Here is an 18,245-nt window from a genome sequence, read left to right on the forward strand (position 1 = left end):
TAAAGACCTCAGGGTAGTTCCATCTGTAAGTTTAAAGAAGTTTTATGGAGAGGTTTACTGCTTCCACTTTTAATTTTAACCTTTTAATCATTGCACCTTCAGTAAGAGAGAGGAATTAAAAGTCATGTGACTTCACAAAAGCCAAAACAAGGACCTATATTTATCAAAAGTTATATGATAGCAAGGTACTTCAGAAAGATGCATGTTATCTGTCACTTCAATTCAATTTCTGCTCTGGTGAAGTTCTGAAAAAACAGAAAAGGGAAAGAAGAGTGAAAAATCAGTCTGAAAGGTCATATTGAAAGAAAGAGACTGTGTTATCCTGCTCTCCTAAACTTGTTTGGATTAACAATATGCTTTATTATTGTTGTTAATGGCTTATAACACAACTGTAAGAATTTGCTTTGACCTGAAATCTCTCCTCACATTTCAAAGGCTTAATCCTAGCTATGCCTGAGCAGTCTGAAACCAACTGTGATAGATGTAATGAGCATTTTGTTTAGGTGCTCTAAGACTAACTTCATCATCATTTTATGCAAACAGTTTCTTGCATTTAAAGTTAACCTGAATGGCACAAAAACACCAACAAAAAATGCAAATAAGCACTCATTTTGGAAAACCTGTTCCTTAAAAGAACTTTGTCTAAATTTGTGCAAGTCAGACTAGGACAAATTTGCATTTCTAAGTACACATCCAAAGGGGAAAAAACCCAACAACTCCAAATTCTTCTCAAATGCCAATTTTTTTTCAGAGGTTCTTTGTTGTGGTTTGGGCACACCATTTCAACCACATTTTAAGTCACCAGCTGCATATTCTTTCACTTCTGATTCTTCCTGCTCTGCAGTCTGACACTTTCCTTCTGGCTTTCAGAGCTTGTCACATACAGTCAGGGATCCTGGATGTCAAAAGCAGAAGGGGACTTCCTTGTAGTGCTAAAGCTGCACAGGCAGAGCTGAGACACCATTTGTCAGGAAAGAAGCAGTACTGGTAAATTCCCTCCACCCAAATTTTGGGAGGGATTCAAATGACTGCTCAAATGACAAGCCTGTTCTTAAGAAGTGGCAGCATGCATGCAGCAGCATGCATGATTTTATGGTGCATGGGTAGGGCGAGAAGGTGCACGTCTTACAAAATGGCAGATAATTGCCTTGAAGGTGAACCAGTCTTCTTAGGAGAGCAGTAACTAACTGATGAATTAAATTAGAAGGATGTGATATGAGGAAGAGAATCACATTCAAGGTGTTTTTTTTTTTAAAGTGGAAGTTTCAAAATAGTGGTCAAGGAGACCCAAACTTAGTGGCCCACAGAGCCATACCACTTTTACAGCGTTCACAATTAAAACTCCCTGCTAAGAGTCCACAGGGAGACCAAGAAAAATAAAGTTTAACAGTTAATTGGCACAAGAAGAAATCATTCATGAGTCACTCACACTTCTAAAGAAACTTCATGGAAAACAGTGTACAACCAAGGAAGCCAGTAATAAACATACAGAGAACACAGCACACAAAGGAAATACCGCTCTTCTGAATTATTTTATGGACTTCTAGTGTCTAAGCACTTTACACTCTGTCCTGAAAAAAAGGTAGAGAAATTCAAATCCACAGTTGTTCAATTCCACAAATCCTTAGCTGCCACAAAGCCAATTCTTCTCCTTTCTCTTGCCTTCTCCTCCACCCACCATAGTGAGAAAGATGTCCCAAAGGAAACAAATATCTTTCAAAAACAAAGCTGCTATGGGATCTCTTCCATTCAACTGTTCCCTAATTAATTTTCCTTTAAGCAGCTCAAATTCTTGTTATCTTTGGCAAATTTCTCTCACTCTCTTGCTTCTCAAGCTTTTTTCCATCTCAAGGCCCTTCCTTCCCCCTGCACCTCTTTCTTTGCTACTCTAGTTCTTCCATGGAGTTTCCAAAGTCCTTCAGTCTTCACCAATTACCTGTATTTTCTCTATCCTTCTCCTAGGGAACCCTCTCTCGTTACCCTTTCAGTAGGAAAGCTCCTTCAAAAAGATCTCATAAAAATCGTATTTCCTAGATAGTTTTACCACCCACTTACCTCTCATGTAATCCAGTAATCTGATTTCAAAAGAAAAGTGTAGGTTACCTGTGTTCTTTACCCCCTCTTTCCACAGAATTTATGTAAATAGGGAAAAGTTTTCTCTTCCGTGACTCTACCCTGAAGTTTTGCTAGAAAGGAGGTGGAGGAAAGTAGATTGTAGGAGTTACGTTTTAAGTGTCTTGAGGCCCAAGACTCCTTCCTCGACAGGCTATTCCCTGATCAGGCTACATTCTCACAGTATACCACATATTTGCCTCTGGGTCTTGTATAACAATTACAGGACTTCTGGCTGAGGACTCAGACTGAAATTTCAAACCAAAGATAGGAATGAAAATACAATAAACTTAATTGCGTAAGTTACCACAGAAGCCTTTCAAATGGATATTTTGAGGCATTTGGTTTTCTCATGAAAAATAATGTGTTTCAAGAGAAATATATATTTTTGCATTAAAAAATGTTTTCTTAGCAATCAAATTTCCCACTTTAAAAGCTACCTACAGAAAAATTCTGATTATCCATAAAGAGTCACTATTTCACCTATGTCACCTATTTCATTTGAGTCCCTGTTGGGGTCAGGGCAGGAGGGTGGCAGAGGAATATCTTTCAGAGTAGACCAGAAATAACTAATGATTTTTCATCTCTCCTCAACCTCTTATGTGTATGTGTGGTTTCAAGCCTGAACTTTAAGGAGTAACCAGACATGCATCCTGACGAGGAACAGATAGATATTCTGACTAAGGGCTCAAAAGCACTTTTAAACAGAAAGACTTTAAGAAGTTTTTCCACTCTTTTTTTTTTCCTAATTAGTACACATCTATGACAATAATAAGCTATCATATCAAACAATAGATGACTAGAGGTTCTGACTGTACACAGACATACTTGCAATGAACTAGATACATTTATAGGTGTTAAGATGGAATATTAATAGCAGACATATGCATATGTAACTTCTGTTCTCCTTTCAAGGTAGGTACCATATGTTCCTACTTTATTGGTTGTTTCCTACCGATCAGAAATATCTAGGAAGTTGCCCAACACGTTGGCTGATTTTACCATATCTCTTGTGATTTTATTAATTGTTAACATGACAAAAGACAATTTTTCCCTTGGAAAAGATATGTTACAAAGTAGGCAGTAATTATGACTTTTTTTCCCCCATCATCCCTTTTCAGATTTAGGTTTACACTGGAGGGAGATCTCCTCTCAGACCTTAACAAACAAAACAGATGCACTAATTATCTCTTTGCATGACTTTGCAGGTTTATATTACGCATTTAATTGAATAGTAAAAACGGAAATATGTATTATTTTATTCTTCCTCATTTATATTGTCTATTTAGCATCTAGATAAGCACATTTTCTTTTTCAGGAGGAGTTCACGTGCTACACTGACCTAATAACCATTATGCTAAATAGCTCTTGCTCTTCTTGCTCCATTTTTTTTCTTGTGTTCCTCCATCCTTGCTCCATGTCTAAAATCCTCATCTAATTATTTTTCTGTATCCTTTCTCCTCCTTCTTGTCACCTAACATCATCTTCATCTCCCAGTTCTTTTTTTTTTCTGATGCAAAAACCTAATTTTGTCACTTAAGTTTCTCATCATTAGTAAAAAAAAAAGCCAAATAAGTCTTACTGTATTCATTGCACTGAATTCTACCTTCTTTCACTGACAAACCTTAGCACTATGGAAATGCAAGCTAATCATAACCTCAGAACAAAATAAAAAAGATACTAAGCACTTTGCTACTCTGAGCCACAAAAAAGAAAGCAAAATTAAATTCTCAGTCATTACAGAAGATGACCATTATATAAAGTCAGTACCTTAAGTTATATAATTAATTATATATTAACTGTCATTGTCAGCAATGCTTATAAAGTTCTAGTCCCCTTAAAAGCCTAAATAGGCCACAAACCTATCCAAATACTCCCCTGGAGCAACAGATAATGCAAGTTCTCTAACCATCACACTAGCAAGCAGGGATGCCACATAGAGGTCTACGTATAAACAGCATGAAAGTATCAGAGAAACTTTTCCCCAAGAGGCCTGAGCCAGATTAATGTGTTTCAAGATACAGGTCTGATTCATTTTCAGCTGTAGCAGATGGACCTTTGCCCTGACCCCGATGAGTGTTTAAACAATTGAACCAGAACAGAAGAATGGGATGCAAGCCACCTGACTTCTAAAAGAACCAAGCAGTTTTAAATTTTGAAAGAAAGGGTATAGACAAATCTATTTTCGGGTTATAGAATTCTGAGGATATATCTCCCCTATGTCCTAAATAAAGCACAAAAATCCCCAGAGTGGGACTGGTTTTCAGACACACTTTAATTTTAGCTAGTTTAAACAACCTCTGAACACTTTTTTCTGTCCAAGTGTTTAGGCAGTATCACCCTTACAAAGCTTTGCATAGGACTGAGACACCTAACTGTGCTAGACATAGCAAAGGAAAGCACCCTAGGAACTAAGTCATTGTCAGAGGCCTCCTTAGACACAAAACTTATTGAACAGCAATACTGGCAATAACCATTACTATTATACAACAAAGTGGTGATTCTTACAGATTAGAAACTGAATAAACTATTTCCAAGAATGGCCAGAAGTCTAAGGCAGAGTAGGAATTAAAAAGGATACCAACTATTATCTCTACATAGCAATTTAGAAATGGCTAAGAAGGATACCAAAGCTATCAAAATATCAAAGTATCAAAGATATCAAAATAGTACGAAGTCTTCTGAAGCAAACTTTCGAAGTTCACCTACTGCAGCTTTGTGATGATTATATTTAGCCACAGTTATCACACACACCTGCAACTAGCCGAGTAAGAACTTTCATCTCCATTGGCTCAGTACAACCTCTCAATGCAGATGTGGCAAATGAGGTTGCAAAAATCTCAGTAAACTAGACTTCATACTTGTTATCTTTGGCAAATTTCTGTCACCTTCTTGCTTCTCACGCTTTTTTCCATCTCAAGGTCTTTCTGTTTTTTCCTTCCTTCCCCTTGCACCTCTTTCTTCACTATTCTCATTCATCCATGGAGTTTCCAGTAAACTAGACTTCACACCAGTGCCACTCTTTAGCAGAAATGCTACTAATGACACTTTCCTTTCCAGCATTTTAATTCACTGTATTCATTTGGAAAACCATGTTTGACAGTCTCCATGTCCACAATACGTAACAGTTATTGAAAATGAATGAAAATATATTCACATCAGTAACAATTTTAACATGGTAACTATCACAATTTTATAGATATATATTTTTAAAAAATCAGGATTTTTTAATTGATTTTCAAGTTTTAGCAAGCTAGATTTCATTTTCAGGTAGATTTTGAGAATGTTACATTGTATACATAGGGAATCTGTTCTAAAGTAAAAAGGGTACCAACTGAATACAGGTTCCATATCCGTTTCTAGGAAGGCTCCAAATTAAAAAATGTAGCTAGCCATACAAGAAGCCTGTATGAATAACTATCGCAGACTATTTGTCTGTGCACATTGTGCCTTTACATTTTCTAAATGTGAAGGCATGTTGCATTTTAACATCTGCTAAGCACAGGTTCTTTAGGCTATTAGAACATCAGATAGTTTAATGCCACAGCTATCCAAATAAGACCATTATCCCCTATGTGCATTTGAAAAAAATTCTTATACTGTTATTCTCACATTGTCAACAAACTCCATTTCAGAATAGTAATAGACTCAGAAGGAGACAGTCAATTAAAATGCACCACAGGCTTTATTTAAAGAGTATTTGAAACTGTGGAAATACTTATATTGCTTGCACTCCAACAATTTCAGTGACCTTTATACCTCACTTGGTGTTCACATATTGCCTTACAAATAAAGAACTGCAAACATCTGGAACTGAAATAACGTAGCACCAAGTTTGTAAGCAAGAACAATTCTCCCCCCCTTCCCAAAACTGAAAGAAGTTTAAGCACTGTAATGAAAGAACTCTGCAGCACCTCTTTCAGTATAGGCTAAGGAATACACACAGAAGATTTGCATCACATATAATACAGCCAGCCAGAAAACCCATGATAAGCAGCATCACTACTTTCGCAGTTACATTCTTTTATTAATGGTACAGTGTCACAACATAAATTGAAATAGTTAGTTGCATGTAATACAAAAATATAACCCTTCATAAAGTTTATACTGTGCTCGGAATCATGTATTGAACTTAAAAATCAATATACAATATTTGATATTAAATAATGCGCAGAGACAGGTACACTCAGCCAAATGAATGCAATTACATTTTCTCTAACTTGAAGGCAAACATGCAAAAAAGCAGTTTATTACTTTACTGTATACATACTTCACAATTCAGGTGAGAGCTGTGAGCAAACTAAGTTTCTCAAGTTTTCCTTTTGCTACTGTTCTCTATCCTCAAGCATAGTAGTGGTTTTAAAACCAAATTATGAAATGAATTTTGGATAGTAGCATTCATTAGCAGTTACAGAATAGTGTTACTAAGACAACCAGCTTAAGGCACTATGATTTCCACAACAGACACATGAAATCACTGGCAAAAAATAATTTTAAAAGGCAGCTATGAGCTCAGCTATAACATCACAATCAATAAAGATTTATTCTTTAAATATGTTCTTGACAATATATTACATTGACTAACACGGCTACTATTTGTTCTTCCAGAAAAGTAAAATATAAACCAAAACCTTGACATTGTTATATACTCAAGAATGCCTCCCTACATTGGGGAAAAAAAAGTTGAAAAAAATTCTCCCACCATCCCTCAACTTTGGAGAAAAAAACCAACTCACTTTCAAAAAAATTCTTGTACAGATTTCCAATATGCATACAGTACAAGTCCATTAAACTGGTTTGGGGGGGGGGGTTCTGTTTTGTCTTTTTAAAAAAAGAAAGTATCTCTGGCAGAAAATAAGTTCATTTTCTTCTAATGTTTTCCTACTAGAAAGGCCAAAGTGTGCTGAAAATGTCCAGCACAAGGAGGAAATTCATAAAATTGTACTGGGGTGGGGGGGAATAGATTTGGAAGCACACACACACAATACGTACGTACTACATAATTTTAACATATTTTCCAAATTACTATCAATTTTGACAATACACCCTCCATTTATCTGTGCAAACATTTCAGAGTGGGAAAGGTCTCAATATCTTGTAATAAATACTCAATATCTACTAAAGTGTTGATATATTATTCCAAGAATCATAGAATAGTTTGGGTTGGACGGGACCTTTAAAGGTCATCTAGTCCAACCCCCCTGCAATAAGCATGGACATCTTCAACTTAATCAGGCTGCTCAGAGCCCCATCCAACCTGATGCTGAAAGTTTCCAGGGATACGGCATCTACCACCTCTCTGGGCAACCTGTTCCAGTGTTTCACCACCCTCATTGTAAAAAATTTCTTCATTTTATCTAGTCTACATCTACCCTCTTTTAGTTTAAAACCACTACCTCTTGTCCTATCGCAACAGGCCCTGCTAAGTTTGCCCCCATCTTTCTTACAAGCCCCCTTTAAGTACTGAAAGGCCGCAATAAGGTCTCCCTGGAGCCTTCTCTTCTCCAGGCTGAATAAGCCCATGTCTCTCAGCCTTTCCTCACAGGAGAGGTGTTCCAGCCCTCTGATCATTTTTGTGGCCCTCCTCTGGACCCGCTTCAACACATCCATGTCTTTCCTGTGCTGAGGACTCCACAGCTGGACACAGTACTCCAGGTGGGGTCTCACCACAGCAGAGGGGCAGAATCACCTCCCTCGACCTGCTAGCCACACTTCTTTTGATGCAGCCCAGGATATGGTTGGCTTTCTGGGCTGCGAGCGCACATTGCCAGCTCATGTTCAGCTTTTCATCCACCAGCACCTGCAAGTCCTTCTCTGCAGGGCTGTTCTCAATCCCTTCATCCCCCAGCCTGTATTGATACTTGGGGTTGCCCCGACCCAGGTGCAGGACCTTGCAGTTGGCCTTGTTGAACCTCATGAGGTTCCTATGGGCCCGCTTCTCAAGCTTGTCCAGGTCCCTCTGGATGGCATCCCGTCCCTCAGGCATGTCAACCGCACCACTCAGCTCGGTGTCATCTGCAAACTTGCTGAGGGTGTGCTCAATCCCACTGTCTATGTCACTTATGAAGATATTAAACAGTACTGGTCCCAGTACAGACCCCTGAGGGACACCACTTGTCACTGATCTCCACCTGGACATCAAGCTGTTGACCACTACCCTCTGGATGCAACCATCCAACCAATTCCTCATCCACCAAACAGTCCACCCATCAAATCCATCTCTCTCCAATTTAGAGAGAAGTATTTTGTGGGGGACTGTGTCAAAGGCCTTACAGCAGAAGTCCAGATGGATGACATCTGTAGCTCTTCCCTTGTCCACTGATGTAGTCAATCCATCATAGAGGGCCACTAGGTTGGTCAGGCAGGACTTGCCCTTGGTGAAGCCATGCTGGCTGTGTTGAATCATTTCCCTGTCCTCCATGTGCCTTAGCACAGCTTCTAGGAGGATCTGTTCCATGATCTTCCCATGCACAGAGGTGAGGCTGACAGGTCAGTAGTTCCCAGGGCCCTCCTTTCCACCCTTTTTAAAAATGGGTGCAATGTTTCCCTTTTTCCAGTCACCAGGGACTTCACCTGACTGCTATGACTTAATCCCCAAAGACTTTCACTGATCTGCAGCCAAAAGTTTGAATCTTACCTGCACTTACTGCAGAGGGTTGAAAGGATTTTCCTGTGCCTTACATTCTAACTTCAACCCTGAAGTCATTCATTTCGCTGTCAGTACAGTGAACAACCCAGAAGTTTTCCTCCTAAGGCAGCTGCCAGCAGCAACCAAAATGCAGTTGCCTTCAGTTACCTCCTCTGCCTTAGGGCCCAAAGAGCAGAAATATTGTTAGACTGGTCCTGCACCCTTTAAGTCTGAACTTTTGCAGTCTACCAACTTTCTCCCTGTCATTCACTTCTGGAACTTCAGTGAAACACTTCCTCAGAAGGCAACTACACAAGTTATGTGTTGTCATATGCACAGTCAACTAGGCAGAAGTATCTATCTCACATTCCAGTAACTCAATGAGTAACAGTCATTTCCTCTATTTCAATTAAAATCACAATAAATAATTCAATTAAAATGACAGCTACAACCACAACAGCTGTATAGCATATCAAAACCAGGAACTATAGTGAATTATTCTTGTTACTGTTATCTACTCATTGGCTTCCTGCACCACAGGTAAATTTTTGACTCAATCAATATAAAAATTTTCTAAGCTGCTACCTACAATCCACATGTAAGAATGACATAAAATTGGGAAAGGAGTGTGAAATAACATTCTGTTATGGTTTAAGCCCAGCTGGCAACAAAGCACCACACAGCCACTTACTCACTCACTCCTCCCCCGCAGCAGGATGGGGAGGACAAAACACAACAAAAAGCTCATGGCTCAAGACAAGGACAGGGAGGGATCACTCACCACTTATGGTCACAGGCAAAACAGACTCGCTTTTGGGGGAAAAACAAACCAATTTAATTTGTTAACAACCCAAAATCAGAGTAGGATGATGAGAAATAGAACCATATCTTAGAAACACACCTTCCTCCCACCACTCCCTTCTTCCCTGGCTCAGCTTTGCTCCTGATACCTCTACCTCCTCCCCCGCAGTGGCACAGGGGGCGGGAACGGAGGTTGCGGTCAGTTCATCCCACATTGTCTCTGCCGCTCCTTCCTCCTCAGGGGGAGGGCTCCTCACGCTCTCCCCCTGCTCCAGCGTGGGGTCCCTCTCACAGGGGTCAGCCCTCCATGAGTTTCTCCAACTCAAGTGCTTTCCACGCACTGCAGTCCTCCGCAAACTGCTCCAGCGTGGGCTCTCCCACAGCGTCATGGCCTTTTCCAGGCCCAACCACCTGCTCCGGCATGGGGTCCTCCATGGGCAGCAGGGGGACAGCCTGCTGTCTCACCACAGGGCTGCAGGGGAATCTCTGCTCCAGCGCACCTCCTCCCTTTCCTTCTTCACTGACCTCAGCGTCTGCGTGGCTGTCTCTCTCACATCCCACTCCTCTCCTCACTGTAGCTCCTCCTCTTCTTCTTCCATCTTCTTCTTCCTCTCCTGCTCTTTTTACTGTAGCTCCTCTTCTTCTTCTTCTTCTTCTTCCTCCATCTTCCTCCACTCTTTCACTCTCTCCTCAGCAGTCTTTTCCCCTTCTTAAATATGCTATCACAGAGGCACTACCACCATTGCTGATTGGCTCAGCCTTGGCCACAGGTGGGACCGGGTTGGAGCCAGGGAAGCTTCTAGTAGCTTCTTCCCATTGCTGATTGGCTCAGCCTTGGCCAGCGGTGGTCCAAGTTTGGAGCTGGGGAAGCTTCTAGCAGCTTCTCACAGGAGCCACCCCTATAGCCATCCCCCCACTACACAAACCCAACACACATTCTCTGTCTGAAACACTGACAGTCTTCATTGACGTATTTAACTCTCCACACCTTAGGGGCAGAAGACGCCACAACTACCTTTGGTCTTGTCCCACATGTGATAAGATCTCTAAATGATTGGTAACATTTGGATTCATGTTTTTTCCGTAAAGACCTAAAACAGCCTGCTACTCCTTTTGCATGACTGGTTAAATGATCAAGTAACACAAACAAACTGAAACCATCTTGTCTGGCTTTAGTGTTCAGTTCCAACCACAATTACCTAAACATGTTGCAGGATAATGCCGGTAGGCAGCTAAGCACCATTCAGCCACTGGCTTACTTCCCCCACAGTCCCTCAGTGGGACAGGGAAAGAAGAACGGAAGAACAAAAGCAAGAAAATTTGTGGGTCAAGATAAAAATAGATTAACAAGTGAAGGAGAAGTGGAAGAAAAAAAGAAAACAAAACAAGTGATGCAAAGGCAATCACTCACCACTTCCGACTGATGCCCAGTCGGTTCCCAAACAAAAGATGGCCAACCTCCCTAAACCCCCTCCTCTCCATTTTATTGCTCAGCACGACCATTATATGGCATGGAATATCTCTGGTTAGTTCAGGTCATTTGTCTGGGTGTGTCCCCTCCCTACCTCTTGCACAGCCCCAATCTAGTCATTGGGGGAGCAGAGCAAGAAACAGAGAAGGCCTTGATGCTGTGCAAGTACTGTTCAGGAACAGCTAAAACATTAGTGTGTTATGCTCATTGTTTTGGTCACAAATCTGAAACACAGCACCATATGAGCTGCTATGAAGAAAATTAACTCCATCCCAGCCAGACCCAGTACACACGCATACATCATATATCACATGATACATGATACATGGTAGTGCAAAGAAAAGAGCTCCAAGAGATTAAAAAAAAACACATGGTTTTGCTTAGTGGTTTACTGTTTTGCCTTCTGGCAGATGAAAGAAGTTGTCTTCTTTGAGTTTAAGATGTTCTGGTAAATCCAGCTGTCTTTTTGCCTCTTCAATGTCTTCTTGAATGGCTGAAATGAGTGCCTCTGCAAAATAGAAGTAAGAAAAGCAATAGTTAAAAGCTGGTCTGAATTCTGAACACACAATAGCAAGTGAAAATGGGTGTACTACAGAACACCAGAAAACAATCACAGAGGCAGAATACATTTATTGTTATGAAGTTGGAAAGGCAACATTCTCTGTTTCTAAAATGATGTGCTTTTATGCTTTTGACATGCGTTGCACTTTTCACTGCTGTAAACACTACTTCTTCCTTGTTCCAAGATATTTTATCAAAAAAGTCAACAGAACTTCATTAACTGTTTCAGTTTTAACACAGATGCATTTTTAAAAGAAATGGACAGACTAGACTAACGCTTTTACAACAAGCTCATGATTTTCAAGCTACTCCTCAGATGACTGACATGACAATACCATTTTTAGACTGAAATAAGTAAGTACTGATAGCCTGGAATTTGTGGGGTTTTGCTTTTTTTAATATGACCAATTTATATATTAGTAGATTCAGCTGAAAAAAACATTTTACTGAAAAGTCAAAGGTAAGACGTAGAATCATAGACTATCTCGAGTTGGAAAGGATCCATAAGGATCATCGAGTCCAACTCCGTGCTCCTTGCAGGACTACCTAAAACTAAACCATATGACTAAGAGCATCGTCCAGACACTCCTTGAACTCTGACAGCCTTGGTGCTGTGACCACTTCCCTGGGGAGCCTGTTCCAGTGACCAACCAGCCTCTCAGTGAAGAACCTTTTCCTAATGTCCAATCTGAACTTCCCCTGATGCAGCTTCCTCATCTCCTGTCACTGGTCACCAGAGAGAGATCAGCACCTCCCCCTCCACTCCCCGCCTTGAGGAAGTTGTAGACTGCGATGAGGTCACCCCTCAGCCTTCTCCAAGCTGAACAAACCAAGTGACCTCAGCCACTCCTTACAAGTCTTGCCCTTGAGGCCTTTCACCATCTCAGTTGCCCTCCTCTGGACACACTCTAATGGTTTGATGTCCTTCTTATACTGAGGCGCCCAAAACTGCATGCAGTACTAGACGTGGGGCCGCACCAGTGCAGTGTAGAGTGGGACAATCATCTCCCTTGACCGGCTAGGGATGCTGTGCTTGATACACCCCAGGACACGGTTGGCCCTTTTGGCTGCCAGGGCACACTGCTGACTCATATTCAAGTTGCCACCAACCCAAACCCCCAGATCTCTTTCTGCAGGGCTGCTCTCCAGCCTCTCGTCCCCCAATTTGTATGTATAACCAGGATTGCCCTGTCCCAGGTGGAGAATCTGGCACTTGCTCTTGTTACATTTCATGTGATTGGTGATCGCCCAGCTCTCTAGTCTATCCAGATCTCTCTGTAAGGCCTCTCCACCCTTGAGAAACAGCTACATGAAACAGCTGATTATGAGAAACAGCTACCCTACATAAAACAGCTGATTACAAAGACAGAGAGAGAACGACACAGTACTTTCAATACGCAAGAACATGACAAATAAAACATTCGTTTAAGAGACCTGCAATACTGACCTAAAGAACTGAAGGTTTTTTCTGATCGAATATATCCAAGAATGACTATACTAAGAATCTCTCCATAAAAGTTGTCTTTGAAAGTGTGGATAATGTGTGTTTCCTAAAAGAAGAGAAATATGTTGACAATTATCATGCTGCATTTTAAGTTTATTTCCCTTGTTGCAAGGATGTTGAGCTAATACCTCTAATTCGAATTCCCTCCCACACATATCAGGAAAACTGAGACACCTGGTCTAACATGTATAACACAAGATTAAGAGGCTATAGCTTTTGATTACGTTAGTAGGGAGAATTGTGCTTTGCATGGCACTTAAGAACATTGTCATATTTATTTCAGAGGTAAGATTTTCAAGGCAGCAAATCACAAATAATGCCTAGATTTGTTTGATCAAGTTGCTGAGTCCAAATAACTGTAATGAATTTGATTGAAACAGTTGTTTTAAAGACAGCTTTTACAAGTAACTCACAGGAACTGAATGATAAAAGTCTAAAAAGAATGAAGGCCGCTATCTTCGAAGCAGGGATTCATGTCTAAAATAAAACTGCTTCCAAGTATTAGCAATTAAAACCAAGTTCAGCAAGACTCAGGAAAAGCACCAGCACCTGACAGAAAGAAAAACATAGATGCCACAGTTCAGGATTTTAACTCTGTCTTGTTACTATTTATTTTTGGATCTTGATTCTGTGTATTAAGCCACAGCACCACATGTATGGAGTCCACCATTTAAGAGAAGAATTACTGGAAAATCATTACAAATTAAGATGTCCCAGAATCTCGTACTTTAAATGTCGATGGATTGCAGAGCATGAGAGATTAGTATGCAGCTCATTCGAGGGGTCTCATAATCACTAAACTGAATACATCTATTAAGCTTATGTTGATCTAGCTATCAACACAATCAGCAACAACCACTTTGGAAATATGAATTTTTATTTCAGAAGTATTTAAGTAACGGTGAAAGAGGCAAATGAAAATAAATTTTATTTATCTACAGTTGCATGCTCTACGGATAGTGAGAAGTTTTTTGGGATGTTTGTTTTCCTCCCCAGAATACAAACATTTTAGATGGATACCAAATACATTTCTAACAGCAAACAGAACTTCTAATCTCATTTATGGATCAAATTCTGCTTATCTTATTCAAAGTCAATGTCTGGCTCATTTATTATAATCAAAGTACCACACAAAGCAAAATTCTTACCACTGACTTCTTAATATTCTTATAGAAAGGATTCCATCCTATGCTCAAAACCATTTTATGCACATCTCCATTTCCAACACAGGCCCATCCATAGTATATACCAGTAGAGATATCGGATGGAAAGCTTTCGACTACTTGCTCAGAAAAGTTAGCTGCAAAAATTTTAGAAAGTGTACATTTGTGTAAGTAAAGCACATCACAGAATTTTCAAACACCTAAAAGCCATGCTCTGTCTACATGCTATTTACAAGCAGAACACTGATGATGATAGTGATACAATGTGCCACTTGCACAGCATAAATGAGAAAACAGCCTCATAAAATGTAGTTTCTGTAGTAATGCCAGAGTTACCACATCTCCTACACATACTATTTCATAGTTATATACATTCTATTCTATTCTATAAATAGTTAATTCTACAGTTAAAATTCATAAACTAAATATTCAGTGTGAATGCATTTCACTATTAGGACTGTCACTGCTTTAGTATGGACAAAGAACAGAAAAATCAAGTTTATTTTGCACTGTAAAGTAGCATCTTAGAATTACTTAAGTATTAGTAAATTTTTTTAAGTAAAATATGTAAAAATAAATGAAGTTATGATTTTAGTCACCTGCCAATTTTTTCATGTTGTCTTTTAGGTTATTTGTATTTGGGGATTTCTAGGATTTGCTTAGAAAACTACAAATCTGAAATAAAATAGGTTCCTTTCTGACTGAGGGGAATAAACCTAAGCCTTTAGCCAAACAACTGTCCTACTTTAACTTCACACATGGATAGAGCTCTTCATGCAAGGTTTCAAGCTGGTTTTAAAGAAATTACATGCAGTGGATTTCTATCCTAGTTCATGAGCAGAAAAAACTTCCCACCCACATTCCCTGATACTAATAAGCCATATATAAACAATCAAGAGAAGAAAACTAAGTTTATATTAACAGATGTCATCACATGTGCAGTACCTCACAATTTGTTATAGAAGGTTTCCTTGCCTATTAGGATTTGTGCAAAATGCCTGCTGACTTTAGCCTATCTTTAGAAAAGGCTGAAATCCATTTGAATTACACCTCTACCTGTATTCAGACAAGTCAAACAGAGAACAGCAATGGGAAAACACACTTCTCTTTAGGACAACTGTACTTGCTCTGCTTTTTAATCTCTGCATTATTCATTTTACATTTCCTTCCTTAAAGCTACTCCCAGTGCCCGCTCCCTTTCTTATCCTAATCCAAGGTCCAACAAGTTTATAAGAATGGGCACTTTTCAAACTGCCAAATCACAACACCATGCACAGTCCATATGATCACTTCTCAGCATCTTGCAAATCATCATGATCATCATCAGATGAGCTAACTAACAAAAAAAGCAAACAGAAAGAAATCGTTTAACAGAAGGTCGGAAAATAACACAAATGACTGAGCAAGGCTGTAAGCAATATGACCAAAAAAAAAGAAAAAAATAAAAACACCAAAAAAACTAACACGGCACAAGCCAAGGTTATCCACAGAACGAGCAAGTCATGCCAACAGCGCAATGGTGCGGGACAGCTGGGCGTCTCCCGAGTTCAAACGCGCTTAGACACCAGCAACCGAGCTCCCGCACCTCTGTTCGGCAGCCGAACCAGACGCCCGTGCCCCTCCTCCCCGGGAGCACGGCACGTCTCCGCTCAGGCGGCCTGAGCGGTACAGGCTGCTGAAATACCCCCGGGCCCGACGCCCGCCTCACCGGCGGGTGCACTCCAGCCACCCCGCGGTCCTGGGACGAGGAGCCGGTGCGGACCACCGGCCCCGCGCGGGGTACGCGAGGGGCAGCCAAGGCCAGGCCGCGGCCAACACCTCGCCGGTGCCCTTCACGGGATGCGCCACCCTCGCCCCGCCGGGGGACGAGGCGCCGCGCCGCCCCGCCCCGGTCCCCCGCGCACCCCGCTCACCGGTGGGGATGCCCAGCTCCTTGGAGCCTCTGCCGAAGCCTTTCACCACCTCCCCGCGGCAGAAGTACGGCAGGTGCCTCATGGCTGCCAGCTCCCCGCCCGCCGCCCCGCAGACCCGCGCAGCCCTCCCCGCTCCGCCTCGCGCTGGGCACTACCAAGAGGAGGAGGAATTACAGCTGGAGCGCTCCAGCCTTCAATTCCCAGGACTCTCCGGCAGGCACCCGCCTCCCCTCAAGAATGGACTCGCTCACGCCTCACCCATCCAAGCGGGGTTGAAGTTCTGTGCTCCTCAGTCCGCCCCCGTCGCCGGGGCCCGGCGGGCCGCTGCGCCTCGCCCGTTCTCCCAGCCGGGAAAGGGGCAGGGCGAGGGGCAGCGGCCCGCCGGGCCCCGGCGACGGGGGCGGACTGAGGAAAGAGGGCCGCAGGACACCGCTCCCGGAGGCTGAGCGCTCTGCTGCGCGGGGCAGGCCGCTTGCGGGGGCGCGGGCTCGCCCGGGAAAGGAAAGCCTGCGGGGTGTGATGCGGGTCGTTCGTTTTGGGAGCTCAACCCGGGGATGTCTCCGGAGGGAGGGAGGGAGGGAGGGAGGGAGGGAGGCAGTCGGGCTCAGTGCGAGCCGTAGCCGGGTGTCGAGCTGACGGGGCTGTCCTTCACTCCTGCCGACAGGCTTCGTGCAACAAAATGCAGGACGTTAGCAACGCCTCGTCGCGGTGACAGGCGGTTGCCAGACCTCGCTCTGTAAGCACTCCGACCTGAGAAGTCGCGCCTTGCGCTCTTCACCCGTGCCTGGAAAGAGCGAACGTTTCTTCCCCGGTAATTCTATTTTTTGCTTTTCCCTTCAGAAAAGCTCAAATGCTTCAGAGTACGGCAGACATCTGGGGAAATCTGTGAAAACAGATTTTGTTGTTGTTGTTATGTAGTTATGACAAACTATAGTTGATGGCTAAAGAAAAAGAATTTTCACTCTCCCATGATTTGTCAACGTAGCACTGCAGGGATTTCCTTCAGGAAAATACATCCGGACAGAAACACTCGTCCTGTATTCACTCTGTATTGGAAAGTAAAGGCCCCCGCACCACTTCTTTAATTTCCTGTTTCCAGTTGCTTTTCATGTTATAGGTGTGTCCCTACACTGCTTTAATATGCCCAGCTGATTAACACTCTCTTTTCTATGGGCCTGATCCGGCTCAAATAAATTGAATTTGCATATGTGCCATTCAAGATAGCAGATACACGTGCATATTCAGTCTCCACTACATAGCAGACAGCTTAAGCTAGTCTGTTTATGTCAGCGGTATGTATGCCAAATAAGTCTTAGGGGTCTTATTCAGGAGTGCTATAGTGTACTTACGCATATTTACATAAAAGCACATATCAATATCTTGAAAGATCATCAAAGTCCTTGAAGTGAATTCCCGATCATTTTGAATTATTCCTATAAGGCACAGTTGCTAGCTTTACCAGTCTGATTTAACTAGTTACAGAAGTGTTCCTGGAGTTACCTTTAATTCTGTTGGCTAATTTTTTATAAGGAAAAGCAGCCTAAGTACCTATGCCGTGCTCATATCTAATTGCAGTCAAAGCTGATGGTAACCAGTTCATTCTAATGATGGGGAACTGTCCTGAGAAACTGATTATGTCACACAACAAAACACTGAATGCTACCAATTCATGGATCTGTGGGCACTAGTTATTTTACAGGATAAGGCCAAAATTATTTTAAAAAATGATTCCACCTCAAATTTACCCCCTTTCTAATTCTTCTTTCTCTCATCCTACTTCCCCACCACCTGTTTAATGCTAACATTTTAATTCATTGCTTCAGTTTGAGAAACTTTGACTGACTGACTTACAGAATCATAGTTTACATAACTTCAGCTGAACAAAAAAGAATGGTGGTAATATATGTAAAAGAAGGAAAAGTGGAAGAAAAAAAAGTCCTAAATACGCTACTACTGCATACATTCTTTTCTGCTGTCTGACAGCAGGGAGAGAGAGATGTTACAAAAAGTTTTGTTTAATAATATTTAGTAATGGAAGTATCTTGGATATTAAGCCCAAATACCGAAGTTGTTACTTAGTTGCCTAACTAAT

The 18,245-nt window shown here is 41.7% G+C and overlaps 1 protein-coding gene across 1 annotated transcript; it reads right to left on the reverse strand.

The window, feature by feature from the left end:
* Positions 1-11,345: 11,345 nt before the first annotated feature.
* LOC127027704 (riboflavin kinase-like) lies at positions 11,346-16,235 on the reverse strand. The gene is made up of 4 exons (XM_050913523.1): positions 16,154-16,235; positions 14,226-14,377; positions 13,021-13,123; positions 11,346-11,520 (listed from the first exon to the last, which is right to left on the reverse strand). Exons 1-4 carry the CDS (start codon positions 16,233-16,235, stop codon positions 11,393-11,395), a joined length of 465 nt encoding a protein of 154 aa, XP_050769480.1. The 3' UTR covers positions 11,346-11,392.
* Positions 16,236-18,245: the final 2,010 nt, after the last annotated feature.

This window comes from Gymnogyps californianus, chromosome Z (genome assembly GCF_018139145.2).
Source record: "Gymnogyps californianus isolate 813 chromosome Z, ASM1813914v2, whole genome shotgun sequence".
NCBI classification, from domain to species: domain Eukaryota; kingdom Metazoa; phylum Chordata; class Aves; order Accipitriformes; family Cathartidae; genus Gymnogyps; species Gymnogyps californianus.

Excerpts from the sequence above, each read along its gene's own strand:
- LOC127027704 (XM_050913523.1), bottom strand. The coding sequence starts at position 16,235 with ATGAGGCACCTGCCGTACTTCTGCCGCGGGGAGGTGGTGAAAGGCTTC. Across the intron at positions 14,378-16,153 it reads GGAGCTGGGCATCCCCACCG|CTAACTTTTCTGAGCAAGTA; the intron begins GTGAGCGGGGTG and ends AAATTTTTGCAG. Across the intron at positions 13,124-14,225 it reads AGAATATTAAGAAGTCAGTG|GAAACACACATTATCCACAC; the intron begins GTAAGAATTTTG and ends CTCTTCTTTTAG.